The sequence below is a fragment of the Macaca fascicularis genome, chromosome 10, assembly GCF_037993035.2.
Source record: "Macaca fascicularis isolate 582-1 chromosome 10, T2T-MFA8v1.1".
Classification (NCBI taxonomy): domain Eukaryota; kingdom Metazoa; phylum Chordata; class Mammalia; order Primates; family Cercopithecidae; genus Macaca; species Macaca fascicularis.
The window spans coordinates 13,145,695-13,161,169 of record NC_088384.1 but is presented as its reverse complement, the minus strand read 5'-3'; the positions used below and the strand labels follow the sequence as shown (position 1 = coordinate 13,161,169).

The 15,475-nt window shown below is 42.0% G+C and overlaps 1 protein-coding gene across 4 annotated transcripts in view; it reads right to left on the bottom strand.

The window, feature by feature from the left end:
• DDX17 (DEAD-box helicase 17) overlaps positions 1-15,475 on the bottom strand; it is a 22,992-nt gene extending 7,517 nt beyond the window's left edge. For all 4 annotated transcript variants that reach the window (XR_012418732.1, XR_012418731.1, XM_005567295.5 and 1 more), the window contains exons 1-11: positions 15,115-15,475; positions 10,143-10,293; positions 8,135-8,234; positions 7,181-7,314; positions 6,814-6,879; positions 4,427-4,568; positions 3,822-3,982; positions 3,566-3,738; positions 2,935-3,045; positions 2,624-2,685; positions 964-1,023 (exon numbers count right to left, since the gene is read on the bottom strand). Coding sequence is in view for 2 of the 4 variants with exons in the window: in XM_005567295.5 (XP_005567352.1) it covers positions 964-1,023; positions 2,624-2,685; positions 2,935-3,045; positions 3,566-3,738; positions 3,822-3,982; positions 4,427-4,568; positions 6,814-6,879; positions 7,181-7,314; positions 8,135-8,234; positions 10,143-10,293; positions 15,115-15,164 (1,210 nt within the window). In the remaining 2 variants the exon portion in view is untranslated. The remainder of the gene's footprint in view (positions 1-963; positions 1,024-2,623; positions 2,686-2,934; positions 3,046-3,565; positions 3,739-3,821; positions 3,983-4,426; positions 4,569-6,813; positions 6,880-7,180; positions 7,315-8,134; positions 8,235-10,142; positions 10,294-15,114) is intronic.

Here is a 15,475-nt window from a genome sequence, read left to right as displayed (position 1 = left end):
AGACATGACCTCAGAGGGCAGAGGGGCAGAGAGAACTTTCCATCATGGCTGCAGGTCACCACCTCTGAAGGAGGGAATGATGAGTGCAATGCATAAAAAGGCTTCATTACGTTTGTATTCCAGTCTGAATACCTGTTCTCTTTATATTAAATAGTATAAGGGAATAATACGGTACTTCTCACCTTACTGGGCAAATTAAATACTTGTCAATGATTTAAGGATTTCCTTGTAATACAGATAATCTTTTTTTAATATAAAAGTTCTGAGTTAGACCTGTTTAGCTCAGAATAGTGGGCTAAACTACCATAAAATTCTCTGTATATCTTAAATGGTAATGGGTCAAAAACTCCAGAAAACTATCGGTTGGATAACACACCTATAGATAAGTGTATGGGTAGGAGGAGGGGATAGCCAAGTGCCCATGATAATTTGACGTCAGTAAATTAAACTGGGCAATACAAATTTGATTGCTATTCTGATACTGCATTAGACTTATAACATTCCATCTAGTAAGCATTCATAAAACTGGACCTCTGTATATATCTAACTTAGACAGGGATAGGGAAAAGAATAACTGAAGAAACTAGCTTACAATAGCTAGGTTTCGTCAGGCTTATTCTATCCAGCCAGAAAACACCACCAGAGAGAAGTTGAGCCATTCAACTGACTGCCTCCTCTCCCTGTTTGTATAGTCATGCCTAGGCCTTGCTGCAGACCAAAGCCTGTTTGTTAGGAGCAGGAAGAGAATCTGAAAATAAAAGGGGGGTGGGGGAAACCAAGGTTTTAAAAAAAATTGTGGGGGGCGGGGAACGGGGAGAATCACGCTTTGTATTCTTTTCTTTCAAATATTTATCTAACCACATGTATATACAACTTTCTAAACTTGAAGTTTGAATTTGAAATGACAAATCTTTAAACCAAAAGATACATATACCATTGACAGAGACGCCTATCTATACAAACCTAGCCCACGGGAGGCTACATCTGTAGCAATAAGGATGGGTGCCTTTCCAGAACGGAACTCTGTAAAAACAAACAATAATCATCATCAAATAAGCATTCCTAGCTATCTGATCTGTTTACATCATCATGTTAAAATTTCAAATAATGGTGTCAGAAAATCCCAGGCTCTTATAATGACAGACAGTTATTCTTTTGAAAACCTTTATCACACTCATCTTCAGCAGTACAATAGTCACCTCTACTAATAACGAAATACTGTTAAGATAGTGTGGCAATTTGTTACATAATTAATATGAGCTAGAATTTTTTCCCCTTGAAGTTATTTCCCAAATGAGACACAATCAAAAGCTGGGGTTTGGTAGGAAACAAGTTTAAAAGATACGAAATGAAAAGAACTGAATTTCCCCCCAAGAGGTATGCATATTATTTCTTTTTCTCTCTTTTTTTTTTTGAGATGGAGTTTCGCTCTTATTGCCGAGGCTGGAGTGCAGTGGCGCAATCTCGGCTCACAGCAACCTCCGCCTCCCGGGTTCAAGCGATTCTCCTGCCTCAGCCTCCCAAGCAGCTGGGATTACAGCCATGTGCCACCACACCAGGGTAATTTTGTATTTTAGTAGAGATGGGGTTTCTCCCTGTTGGTCAGGCTGGTCTCAAACTCTCAACCTCAGGTGATTCGCCCACCTCAGCCTCCCAAACTGCTGGGATTACAGGCGTGAACCACCGCGCCCAGCTGCATATTATTTCTTAAATAAGATATGGCCTCTTCCATTTCTCAATGGCTTCCCTTAAGAGTAGTCCTGAAAAAAAGGACTGAAAGGAAATATGCTAAAATATGACTCAATAATTGAGAAGCATTTTAAAAAAAATATTTCACTAACAGTTTAATTCTCCCCAAATGATAGTTATATTTTTACAATCAGAAGGAAAAAATTGAAGACTTTATTAATAAAGGGAGGGTGGTGAAAGTTGTGACAAAGTTGAAAGAGCCAGCATCATGGACCATGAGCACATACTAAAAGTGCCCTCAGTAATTCAATTAACTATACAGCAGGGGCAAGACAAACAGGCCTTTGGGCCACATCTGGCACAACACCCACTTTTGCAAATAAATATTGTTGGAACACAGCCATGTTATCTCTGAGACATGGTCCCACTCTGTTACCCAGGCTGGAGTGCAGTGGCACGATTTTGGCTCACTCCAACCTCTGTCTCCTAGACTCAAGCAATCCTCCCACCTCAATCTCCGGAGTAGCTGGGGTTACAGGCGTGCACCACCAAGCTTGGCTAAGTTTTGTTTTGCCTTTTTTTTTTTTTTTTTTTTTAAAGAGACAGTACTTCACTATGTTGCCCAGACTGGTCTTGAACTCCTGGGCTCAGGTGATCCATGCACCTCGGCCTCCCAAAGTGTTGGGATTATAGGCATGAGCCGCCAACAGTGCCCAGTCTAGGCCATTTCTTTACATATTATCTATGGCCTACAGCTTTTGTCCTAAAACAGCAGCGCTGAGTGGCTATAACAGAGACCACCATTTGGTTTACAAAGCCAAGCATACTTACTATCTGGCCCTTTACAGAAAGTTTGCCTATCCCTGAAATAGAGCATGGACATTCACTTATGGTGGGAAAAAAAAAAAAATCAACAAAAAATGCTTAAACTTACCATTAAGTACCCAATCTCTTTCTGGTTGACTCTTGTCTCCATGGATACACATAGCTGGCCAACTATCAGAAGAAAAATAACCGATATTTAAAAAATATTTTAAAATGGGGAAAATCAAACTTTAAAGCCAAATGCTATAATGCAATTTTTTTAAGGTTTGTCAGGCTTCATGAATAGATGACTGTGCTCATTTAAAGAGCAAACTGCATGGATAGGCATTATTGAAATATTACACAGCATTTGGAATACCAATTTAGAAATTTCCAGTTAACTATAAAACCAGAGGTTAACTGCCTTGGTGCTATACTCACCCATCTCTGCGCATCCTTCGAGTCAGATCATCACAGCGTCTCTTTGTCTCCACAAATATTATTGTTTTGTTTTCCTTTTCAGCCATTATTTCTTCCATTAGTTGGATCAATCTGAAAACAAGACCAACAATGCAGTCATCACACAGAAAGTATCTATTATGTGGAAGATTATGTCTACAATATCAACTCCCAAAGCTATAGTACTTTCTTTGCACATTACGTTTTTAAAATTTTAAACCAACATTAATATGGAGTCCTGAGTCAGGTTCTGCTATGTGCTCAAGAAATACTAATTCATACCACTCATACCATCCTCACAGCAAGTCTCAAGTGAGTGGTATTATTCCCATGTCCCAGATGAAGAAACTGCGGCACCAAGACATAAAATTGTGCAAAATTATACAGCTGGTAATCAGCAGAGCTGAGATTCAAACTCAAGAATTCAGAATCCTTGCATTTAACCATAATGCTCTGACAAATGACATAAAGATGGATTATCAGAAAGTTAGCAATGCTTTTAATGCTTTCAGGCCTCAAAATATACTGGTTTCTGTAATACTGATTTTGGAGGGTTATTAATAGAAAAGGTTTATTGGTATTATCAAATCAGAGAGTAAAATCTCTTTCATACTTGTGGTCTTTTTCACTTTCCATGCAGACATCCACTATCTGGAGGATGTTGTGGTTGGCACTCAACTCCAGATTGCCTACGTTGATCTGGGTGTAATCACGAAGGAAATCCTCTGCAAGCTGTCTTACTTCTTTTGGCCAGGTTGCGCTCCACATCAACGTCTGCCTATCAGGCTATCAAAAAAGGAAAGGCTTTCTTTCAGGCTAAGGAGCTTGGACAAATGGCATAAAGACTGCTTATTATTAGTTTTACGCACCCTGATTTGGTCAACAATTTTACGGATCTGGGGTTCAAATCCCATATCAAGCATTCTGTCAGCTTCATCCAACACAAGGTAAGTACATCGGCGAAGATTTGTCTTTCCTGACTCCAGGAAATCTATCAGACGTCCAGGAGTGGCTATGCAGATCTCAACACCTGTAAAACAAAACCAATGATCCAGCAAATCAGCTAGGTGCAGTGCTCACACCTGTATTCCAGCACTTCGGGAAGTGGAGGCGCGAAGATAGCTTGAGGCCGGGAGTTCACAACCAGCCTGGTCAACATAGCAAGACCCCGACTCTACAAAAACGCAGCAGCACCAGCCCTGGTGGCTGTACTCAATGCTGCAGAGAAGCTAAATTTTAACAAAGTACCTGCAAAAGCATGATGTCGGGATTTATGTACAATCACCAAATCCTCACAAAGTTTCCAGTCATGTTGAACTTTCTCTCTCAAAATAGTTATTTTGGTCACATGTGAGAATTTCTAAGCTGCTGAAATTCTCAGTTTTTCACAAGAACCCACTTTTTTCTCCAATTTCATCCACAGGAATTGGTAAAGATAAACTAACAATTCTTTTACACGATATTATTTTATTACCTCTTTCCAAGTCTCGAATCTGGGGACCTTTAGGAGCACCTCCATAAATACAAGTACTCTTCAATCTAGAACATTTGCCATAGTCATCGGCCACCTGCTGTACTTGCTGGGCAAGCTCTCTGGTAGGAGCCAGAACTAGACACTGAAATCAACAAAAAGACATTTGAGACCCCACCCAAGGTTTAAAAACAAACAAAAAAACCAAAAATCTTTGTTGTCTAATCTAGTACATTAAAAGTGATGGGGTGAAGATCAGAAGGAGGGAATATTAGTACAATGGAATGTAGAAGAAATTATTAGAACTTCATATTTAGCATTTGGAATGATACTGGTATCCTCGTCACTTTTACTATGACACATTATCAAATCATTATAGTTTATATGTACTTTTAAGTACGTATACAGATTGTATTACCTGATTTTAAGTATACAATTCTCATTTACAGGTTGAGCACCCTAAACCCGAAAAACCAAAATGTTCCAGCATTACTTTGAGAATCATATTGGTCCTCAAAATTTGGATTTGTTTTGTTTTGTCTCACTCTATCGCCCAGGCTGGAGGGCAGTGGTGCAATGTCAACTCATTGTAACCTCTGCCTCCTGGGTTCAAATGATTCTCCTGCGCCTCAGTCTCCTGAGTAGCTGGGACTGAAGGCATGCGCCACCACGCCCAGCTAATTATTGTATTTTTGTAGAGATGGGGTTTCCCCATGTTGGCCAGGCTAGTCTCGAATTCCTGACCTCACGTGATCTGCCCACTTTGGCCTCCCAAAGTGCTGGGATTACAGGTGTGAGCCACTGTGCCTGGCCTAAAATTTGAAATTTTGGATGGTCAACCTGACTTAAACTAGAAGTCACAAAACTGGCAGAAGGACACATTCCTGACCTCTAGTTTAAGCACTTCACCAGGCAGATAAGGCAAAAACAATGAAAATTTACATGTAATCTGACAAAACTGTGTACAATCTGGCCAAATAATACAAAAATCAAGGTATCATATACCAAATTATGAAACTTGCTTTGTATACTGATCCATTAGATATTAATTAATAATGCTATCAGACATATACTATGTATTATATAAAGTACTGCATTCTTTCTTTTTGTGAATATCTTGAGACATACTGTACATGTTCATAAATACATACGACAAATGCAAGCTTAATTCTTAAAGTTAAAAAGTAGGCCGGGCGTGGTGGCTCACACCTGTAATCCCATTATTTTGGGAGGCCGAGGCAGGATCACCTGAAGTCAGGAGTTCGAGACCAGTCTGGCCAACATGGTGAAACCCCGTCTCTACTAAAAAAACAAAAATTAGCCGCGTGTGGTGGCACATGCCTGTAATCCCAGCTACTTGGGAAGCTGAGACAGGATAATCGCTTGAACCTGGGAGGCAGAGGTTGCAATGAGCTGAGATTGTGCCAACAATGTACTCCAGCGTGGGCAACCAAGAGCAAAACTCCGTCTCAAAAGAAAGAAAAAAAAAAGTACACATTCAATGCCAGGCGTGGTGGCTCCCAGCACCCTGGGGAGGCCGAGGCAGGTAGATCACCTGAAGTCAACAGTTCCAGACCAGCCTGGCCAACATGGCGAAACCCTATCTCTACTAAAAATACAAACATTAGCCGGGCGTGGTGGTGTACACTGTAATCCCAGCTACTCAGGAGGCTGAGGCAGGAGAATGGCTCAAACCTGGGAGGCAGAGGTTGCAGTGAGCTGAGATCTTGCCACTGTACTCCAGCCTGGGCTACAGAGTGAGATTATGTCGCCCCAAAAAAAAAAAACAAAAAACAAAACAAAACAAAAAAAAGCTGGATGCAGTGGCTCATGCCCATAATTCCAGCAATTTGGGAGGCTGAGGCAGGCTGATCACCTGAGGTCAGGAGTTTGAGACCAGCCTGACCAACATGGAGAAACCCATCTCTAGTAAAAATACAAAATTAGCTGGGCATGGTGGCACATGCCAGTAATCCCAGCTACTCAGGAGGCTGAGGCAGGAGAATCGCTTGAACCCAGGAGGTGGAGGTTGCGGTGAGCCAAGATCACGCCATTGCACTCCAACTGGGCAACAAGAGCGAAACTCCAAACAAACAAACAAACAAACAAAAAAACACCCAGAAAACACTTGACTTTACTGCACAGTAAGTGCCCATATAGCATGCATAGTTTCTTTAGGAGTAAGACTTTGGTTCAAATGTAAGCTCAGCTATTCAACTGCTGAGTGATCTTGGGTAAGTCATTTAACTGCAAGTAAGATGAGAATGAAACCATTTCCATATATGGAGGGTGTGGTGAAGAGTACAAATGGATAATGTAAACCACCATGCCTAAATAGTTGCTAAATTGTAGTTTTTCTTAGAATTACAAAGAAACTGAAACACACTTACGATTGGGCCATCTCCCCTTTCCAAGTATGGCTGGTGGTTAATATGAACAATCGCAGGCAGGAGATACTGTGGAGGAGGGAAAGAATGACAACCTTATACTTAGAAGTACAATCTTACTAAGATACTTAATACTATCTTAGTAATTACTGAATTAATGCATAAATAGGAAAGTGAAAAACAGAACTCACCATTGCCACATACAGCAGGCGATGCAAATTTGAACATAAAATGCTTTCATATATTTAATACCTAAAATAGTACCTACACTATCTGAACAGCATTTCTATGAAGAACTGAGAACGCATGATAATCAGAATAGCAAAATAAGTTACCACAATATCAAGGATCTTCTCTTGCTCATACATACCGCCAATGTCTTCCCAGAGCCAGTCTGAGCAATGCCCACCATATCCCGGCCACTAAGAGCCAACGGAAATCCCTGGCACTGAATTGGAGTTGGTTCTGTAAAGTGCTGATCCATCAACACATCCATTACATATTCTGTAAGAGAATTTTATTTTACACATTTTATTGTGTTTAAGGGCACAAACCAAAAGAGTTTTTAAAAAAACTTTTAAGCTCACTAAAGTAAGATTTACCCAGCTTCATCTCTCCACAGTGTTTTCTTTATCTACTGGATCTCCGACTAGCTTACCGTAAAGCTGCTCTGGGCCAGGCTAGGTGGCTCACGCTTGTAATCCTAGCACTTTGGGAGGCTGAGGCCAGTGGAGGTCAGGAGTTGACCAGCCTGGTCAACATGGTGAAACCCTGTCTCTCCTAAAAATACAAAAATTAGCCAGGAGTGGTGGCGGGCGCTTGTAAACCCAGCTACTCGGGAAGGTGAAGCAGAATCGCATGAACCCAGGAGGCGGAGGAGGCAGTGAGCTGAGATCACGCCACTGCACTTCAAACTGGGTGACAAAGTTGTGACTCCGTTTAAAAAAAAAAAAAAAAAGCTGCTATAATAGTCTACCTCTCTCAGAAATTTGAAAAACCGTTACCCTAAAGCATCTAACAGGACATGGGAACATGGTAGTCATTTATTGTTTACCAAATTCACATCATGTCCAGCTAGAAAGCAATTTCATTCTGCTGTTTTCTAAAAGGCAGAGGGCAAAACCCTAGAAAAAGATAAAAACCTTAAAAAAAAATTTCTCAGTCTAAATACAAGAACAAAAGAACTGACGACCATAAAACCATAAAACAATCTCTTGTCCTTTCAACAAAACCCCAAGCCTGGCTCAAAGAGTTTAACCTAATACCCATGTCTCCCATTCAACCCAATTTAACAAATTAAGGCTCTAGACTGAAGAATACTTACGTGGGAAGTTAGCATGATGGAAGGCAAACACAGGTTTAGGACAAACATCTCCCCCTCTCACTGTAATCTCTTTCTTTCGGCGTAGCTCATCAACCTCATACTACGGAAAAAAAATTAAATAACACAAGTTAGTAAACTAGTTACTCTAAACATTCAGAATTTATGTTCCAAGCTAGCTGAGCAATTATCCAGTCCACAGCTACGATGGCAAATGTTTAATAGTTTACATGGTACTTTTATGTGTATCACTTTAATTTTGCAAGTTAATTAACGACGTAGGTGATTAAGAGTTCCACTTTCTTTTTTTTTTTGAGATGGAGTCTGGCACTGCCCCCCAGGCTGGAGTGCAGTGGCGCAATCTCGGCTCATTGCAAGCTCCGCCTCCTGGGTTCACGCCATTCTCCTGCCTCAGCCTCCGGAGTAGCTGGGACTACAGGCGCCCGCCACCGTGCCTGGCTAATTTTTTGTATTTTTAGTAGAGACGGGGTTTCACCGTGGTCTCGATCTCCTGACCTTGTGATCCGCCCGCCTCGGCCTCCCAAAGTGCTGGGATTACAGGCGTGAGCCACCACGCCCGGCCAAGAGTTCCACTTTCTACAGGAGAAAACAGGTAAGTAACTTGCCCAAGGTCAGAACGAGGAGGAAAAAAGTGGAACTTGGACCCAAGTACTCTTTCCATTACACTTTCTTCTGAAAGAGTAACCATTTCATGTGTAGAGTCCAAAAAACAATGATAATGAGGTACAAGAATAGACAATGTTGGCTGGGCACGGTGGCTCCCACCTATAATCCCAGCACTTTGGAAGGCTGAGGTGGGTGGATCACTTGAGGTCAGGAGTTTGAGACCAGCCTGGCCAACATGGTGAAACCCCGCCTCTACTGAAAAAAAAAACAAAAAAATAAAAATAAAATTAGACAGGCGTGGGGGCACGCGTCTGTAATCCCAGCTACTCGGTAGGCTAAGGCAGGGGAATTGCTTGAACCTGGGAGGCAGAGGTTGCAGCAAGCCAAGATCATGCCACAGCACTCTAGCCTGTGGAACACAGCGAGACTTCATCTCAAAAAAAAAAAGACAAGGCCAATATATGATATTTTTCACTAGCAGATGAAAAGACATGACCTAACATACAGTAGTTTCAATCATATATAATAAACAGATTAATAAGCATTATCAACAAATGAGAACAAATTCAATGCATATTGAAACTGGTCCCCTTTTATGAGTATTGGGGTCTTAGTTAAGAATGTAAGAAAGGCCGGGTGCAGTGGCTCACACCTGTAATCCCAGCACTTTGGGAGGCGGAGGTGGGTGGATCACTAGGTGATCATGAGATGGAGACCAGTCTGACCAATATGGTGAAACCCTGTCTCTCGCACTCCAGCCTGGGTGACAGAGCAAGATTCTGTCTCCAAAAAAAAAAAAAAAAAAAAAAAAAAAGGCTGGGCGTGTGTAATTCCAGCACTTTGAGAGGCCATGGCAGGTTAATCGCCTGAGGTCCAAGGTCTGGAGTTCGAGACCAGCCTGCCCAACATAGTGAAACTCCGTCTCTACTAAAACTACAAAAAGTTAGCCAGGCATGGTGGCGGGTGCCTGTAATCCCAGCTACTCGTGAGGCAGCAGGATCACCTGAACGCACGAGGCGGAGGTTGCAGTGAGCCAAGATCATGCCATTGTAGTCTAGCCTGGGCAACAAGAGTGAAACTGTCTCAAAAAAAAAAAAAAAAAAAAAATCATCTGGGTGCAGTGGCTCATGCCTGTAATCCCAGCACTTTGAAAAGCCGAGGCGGGTAGTTTGCTTGAGATAGGGAGTTCGAGACCAGCCCGGGGAACATGGCAAAACCCAGTCTCTACAAAAAGGAAAAAAAAAATTAACCAAGTTTTTTGTAAGAAAAATACCACCACACTGGAATAAAATGTAAAACAGCAACAGTAGCGTATGAATAAACTCTAACCAATGTATCTACTTGGTTCAATAATCTGTACATTAAAATACACATGTAAGCTTACTGGTGTCAGTCTTGCTACTTCCGGATGTTCCACATAAAAATTTTTCTCAAACTTGGGGAGCTCACTCAAATCCCACTTTTTTTTACGCAAACGCTCCCCAGGATTACCAAATTTCTTCGGGGGAAGGCCACCACCACCTCTTGCTCCAAATCTAGGAACAACAGAATTTTTAGTTAGTTCATCAGTATTTTCAAAGCAATGTATCGTACATGCCATAAAAACATTCAAAAAGGATGGAGTTCTAAGGATACTACCAGCCTACCTCCAAAAAGACCATTTTATTTACTCCTATTTAAAGGTATGGAGAACTGTGTAAAACTTCCTTTACTACCCAACAATACTGTTTTATGAGTATGTCTACAATAGGTGAAAAATTAAAAACTCCTTTATTGAGAGAAATACATCCTAGGGATTACAATCACAGATTCTGGATCCAGACATGGTTTTGAGTTTTGATTCTGCCACTTACTGTGTAATTTGAAGCTAATTATTTAACTTCTACACACCTTAGTTTCCTATGCAAAGCAGAAATAATACCACCTATTTCAGAGGCTGCTGAGAAAATGACCTAATAATGTGCAATGTGCTATAAAACTATCTGGCATAGCCAGCACCCAGTACAATTTAGCATCATTTCATTCAACAAATAAATAGTTATTAGGTAACAAGTTATTAGGAACCAAGTGTGTATCAGTTACTGTTTTAAGTGGTACTGTGCTGGAGTTACTAAATAAAACAGAAACAAGTCTCTGCTCTTGGGTAACAGACATGCAGGCAAAGGATGACATTAGTTTAAGTTTCAATTAAAGGCAAGATTGTGGACAAGCAGGAAAATATACTCCAAGCAAGTCCCTCAATCTTAGAATAGCTTCTTGGGCCCACTCCTCCGTGTGATAAGCACTCCACTTGTCTGCTAATCTGCAAAGCAAAACTGGGTCCTGGAAAGGTCTTGGTAGACTGGTCTTCATATTTAGCTTACGCTAATAAAAGAGCTGAGCCTGCCGGGGTCAGTGGCTCACGCCTGTAATCCCAGCACTCTGGGAGGCGGAGGCCGGCGGATCACTTGAGGTCAGGAACTTGAGATCAGCCTGGCCAACATGGTGAAAACCCATCTCTTACTAAAAACACAAAAAAGTAGCTGGGCGTCGCGGCGCACGCCTGTAATCCCTAGCTACTTGGGAGGCTGAGGCGGGAGAACTGCTGGAACTCGGGAGGTGGAGGTTGCAGTAAGCTGAGATGGCACCACAGCACTCCAGCCTGGTAGACAGAGAGAGGCTCCGTCAAGACAGACAGACAGAAAGACAGGAAAGAAAGGAAGACAGAAAAAGACAGAAAGAAAAGAAAAAAAGAAAAAAAAAAAAAGAGCTGAACATAGATTTATGACCCTTCCTTCTTTGGTCTCTACTTTTACCTTCTATCTCCTTCTTGTTCCCAAATGCAGAAAAAAAAAAAAAAAACACTAACAAGACTTACTTAAGGCTTTACTTACTTTACTTACTTTTTTGCAGAAAAAAAAAAAACACTAACAAGACTTACTTAAGGCTTTAACACTCAACTAATTACTTAAGATCAACTTCTGGCTTTTTATAAAACTTTCACAACAGACAAGCCCAAGGGGAATACAAATATGACCACTGGCCAAAGCTAAAATTTAAGAAATCACAAGCTACTTTTCCTAGAAGAATCTTAACACTAAGATGGCCTTCATTTTCCCTATTTCTTTATTGTGAAGTACAGGTCTTCAGCATACACAAACTGTATAGCCATTTCTTTACTCAGTTTCTTTACTCCGTGTAAAATATTGTACTGAATTTAGTTTCCTTTTCCCACTCTAACCCACTTGTAACTTCATCTTATATAAAGTTCCACTTTATCATTGATAGGCAACTAGGTGTATTATTCTACAGGGCATCATTTCCTGAAATTCAAAGCCTTTAGAAGTCTGGTTTAACCAGCTAGACATTCCTCTAAAAACACACGTAACAAAAATTGATGGCAGGAGATTTTATTGGGATCACTGGATACCTACACTCAACAGGCAGAACTTGGCTAATTCCATTTATACCACTACTGAGTAAGACAAATTAAGAATCAGAACAGGAAGAGCACACAGCATAGGGACACACGTGTCAGGAACATCTTTAATATGATCCTCAGCTTAAGGCTCATTACTGAACAGACCAAAAGGCCACCTCAATTGCCACTCCCAACACACTTGCAAATGAAGCAGATAAATAAGGTACTTTTCAAGAGGTAGAAAGTCTTTGGATTATCACTCTTGCAAATTATAAAATACTTCATTGTTACTGCTGCACTGCAATGCTACCCAAACCCTACTGATTTAGGAAAAACTAAAACTTTTGAAAGATTCCTGTTAAGGCTTTAAACTGATGATTATCATTTATGTATTTTTTTTTCCTCTCTCCTTATTTTCCTGGCTATTTATTCAAGACATACTATTCTACACTAAACATATTAATTTGAAACATGGGGTTCTTGGAAAATATGCCGTCTTCCATGTTTATAATTAATGCTGACATAATTAACGACCTCAAAATTCAAGAAAATCTCTTACTTTTGAGCTTATCCATACCATCTTTAAATACGCACATCATACTCTCTGGTACACTATGCTGCTCAAATGTTTTTATCCAGTCAGTAATAAGTTTAATTTGGCTTTGCAAAAAAAAATTCACCTTTGAAGATTCATATATTAACATTAAAAACCACATATTAACATTCATATATTAAACATTAAAAACCATCACATGTACAATGCATATCATTTTTGCATCACACACGTGAAACACATGAACTGACCTCACCTATTCCTTTTTCAAAGTAACCACCACTTCAACTGTGTAGCATACATTTAAGAGTAAAACAGCAATTCAAATAATCAAGAACATTTCTTGGGAAAGGGAGAGTTGTGACAAAGATCTTATGAAAGAAGGCCAGTTCGTTTGAAATTTTTAAAAAATGTCATCTGATACAAAGAGTTAAAGTATGGATCAGTAATTCACTTTTTTCCTTTCAAATAACTTATTAAAGCATATATATGGTGAAAGGAAATACTAAACCAAACAGCCATGGTAAAGAAACAGAACACTATTAGTACCTTGTATCCCCTTTATGTGCCTATTTCAAGTTTACAACTTTCACCCTAATAACCACTACCTTGAATTTTGTTAACCATTCCCTTTCCTGTCATATTTGCACATATCCTTAAATGTGTCACCCTACCACAACTTGCTTTTTAACTCAACATGTCTGTGACTTATCCACATTAATCCAAGTTCTTTTCTCTTTTTCACAGCTGATTAAATTGTATTCAATTGCACGAATACCCACAATTTATGGAGACATTTGAGTTATTTCCAATATCCTGTTAGCAGGAATGCTGGTATATAAACTTTTCTGTACAAGGATCCTGAGGCACGTGTGCAAGGATTTCTCTAGGCATTACAGTCTAGGGTGTAAAGCTTAGGGAGGAATTACTGGGCTGTTTTCAATTTTTCTAGATAATCTTAAATTCTTTTTCTAAGTGGTTGTACTGAAATTCACTTCTAAACTCAGCAATACTGTCAAACACAAGCAAACATTCCATCTCTCGTCCTTTAAACAATGAGATCAAATATTTTCCTTCCTAATAAGGTATAAATCAAAATAATTTTGTAAAAACTGGTAACTGAAGTGCTTGTGACTAGTAAATCCAGTAGTTGTGCATCTGAACCACGAAAGACAAAACGTTTGGGGAAAGTACGGTTAATAGAGTGCCTACTACAGCGAGACTATTACATCCATTATCTCTTAATTCCTGACAACACACCAAAGTAAATGCAATTATTATCACCTTCCTCAAAGGAAACAAGCTCACAAAAGTTACGGATCTTGACCAAGGTCACACACACATATAAAGTGGCGTCACTTTACTCTTTTTGGAAGCAGGGAGCGGGCAATCGGAGTTTCGCTCTGCTGCCCAGGCTGGAGTGCAGTGGCGCTATCTCCACTCACTGCAACCTCTGCCTCCCGAGTTCAAGCGATTCTCGTGCCTCAGCCTCCCGAGCAGCTGGGATTACAGACATGCGCCACCAAGCCAGGTTAATTTTGTATTTTCAGTAGAGACAGGGTTTCTCCATGTTGGCCAGGCTGGTCTCGAACTCCCGACCTCTGGTGATCCGCCCGCCTCGGCCTCCCAAGGTGTTGGGATTACGGGCCTGAGGCCTGCGCCCGGCCCACAATACCAAGAACTTTCTAGCGAGGCAGAATAGTTGATGCTGCAGTCCAATTAGAGAAAAAACGCCGAAATATTAAAACTAAATTAACGACCCAAAAAAAATCCTTCCCCCAAACACGGTCATTTAGATGGCAAGCAACTCCATTGCTTTACATCCCAATGCATTTCCTTCGACTTAAAATACGACTGAAGAGGATTAAAACCTATTTTTAAAAATGAGAAGCTGGTCTTTTCGTCTCGTGTCTTAAACAGTGAACTCTGGGGAGAGAACGTCAAGGCTGCCATTTCGTGTAAAGCTTTCCTGGGCTGAAGTCTTCTCTTAGGAAGATCCGTGTTTTTCCAGATGAACGCCGAGGCCTGAAGACATCAAACGGCCCGCTCCAAGCGGCCAGGCCCGAGAGCCGGGACGCCAGGCGAGGCGCCTAAGCCCGGGCCGGGGCTGCTGCGGCCAGGCCGCCCCTCCCGATCCCCCGCGGGGCTGAGACGAGGCCGGGCCGCGCCACGACTGCCTTTCGCAAAGAGAGGCCCAGCGTCGCCAAGCCGCCGCCCTCCTTGGGTCCCGAGTGACCCTGGAGCCGAGGCCCGCGCACGAAACCGCTGTCTGGCCTCGAGTCGCCTCGCCTCCCGGGGTCAGGAGCAGGACTCCCAGGCCCGCAGTCCGCTGGGCCTCCCCAGAAAGCAACTCCCCCACCCCCACCCCCACGCCAGGCCTCTCCTCTCCTCCCCCACCCTTACCCTCCACGGTCACGATCCCGGTCCCGGTCCCCAAAGCCTCCTCCGCGCATGGTCCCAAAAGGATAGAGATCTGGGAGCGGGGCACGGATGGCCGGGCTCGGGAGGGCCTGCGGCTCCGGTCTGGTGACGACCGATGGCGGCGGCGCCTCCGCTGTTGGGGCGGCGGCAGGCGCAGCGCTCTCTCGCTCCGACGCGCTGTCTCCCGTCGCAGACGCCACCGTCGCCGCCTCTCTCGTCGGAGACGGGAGCAAAACACAGAGAATCGGGGCTACAAAGCCGGCGGGCAGGTTTGGCTACGCTCAAACCGGGCAGTGCCGCGGTTTAGGCGTCTCCTTCCTTCCCAGCGACTGCACAAAATGGC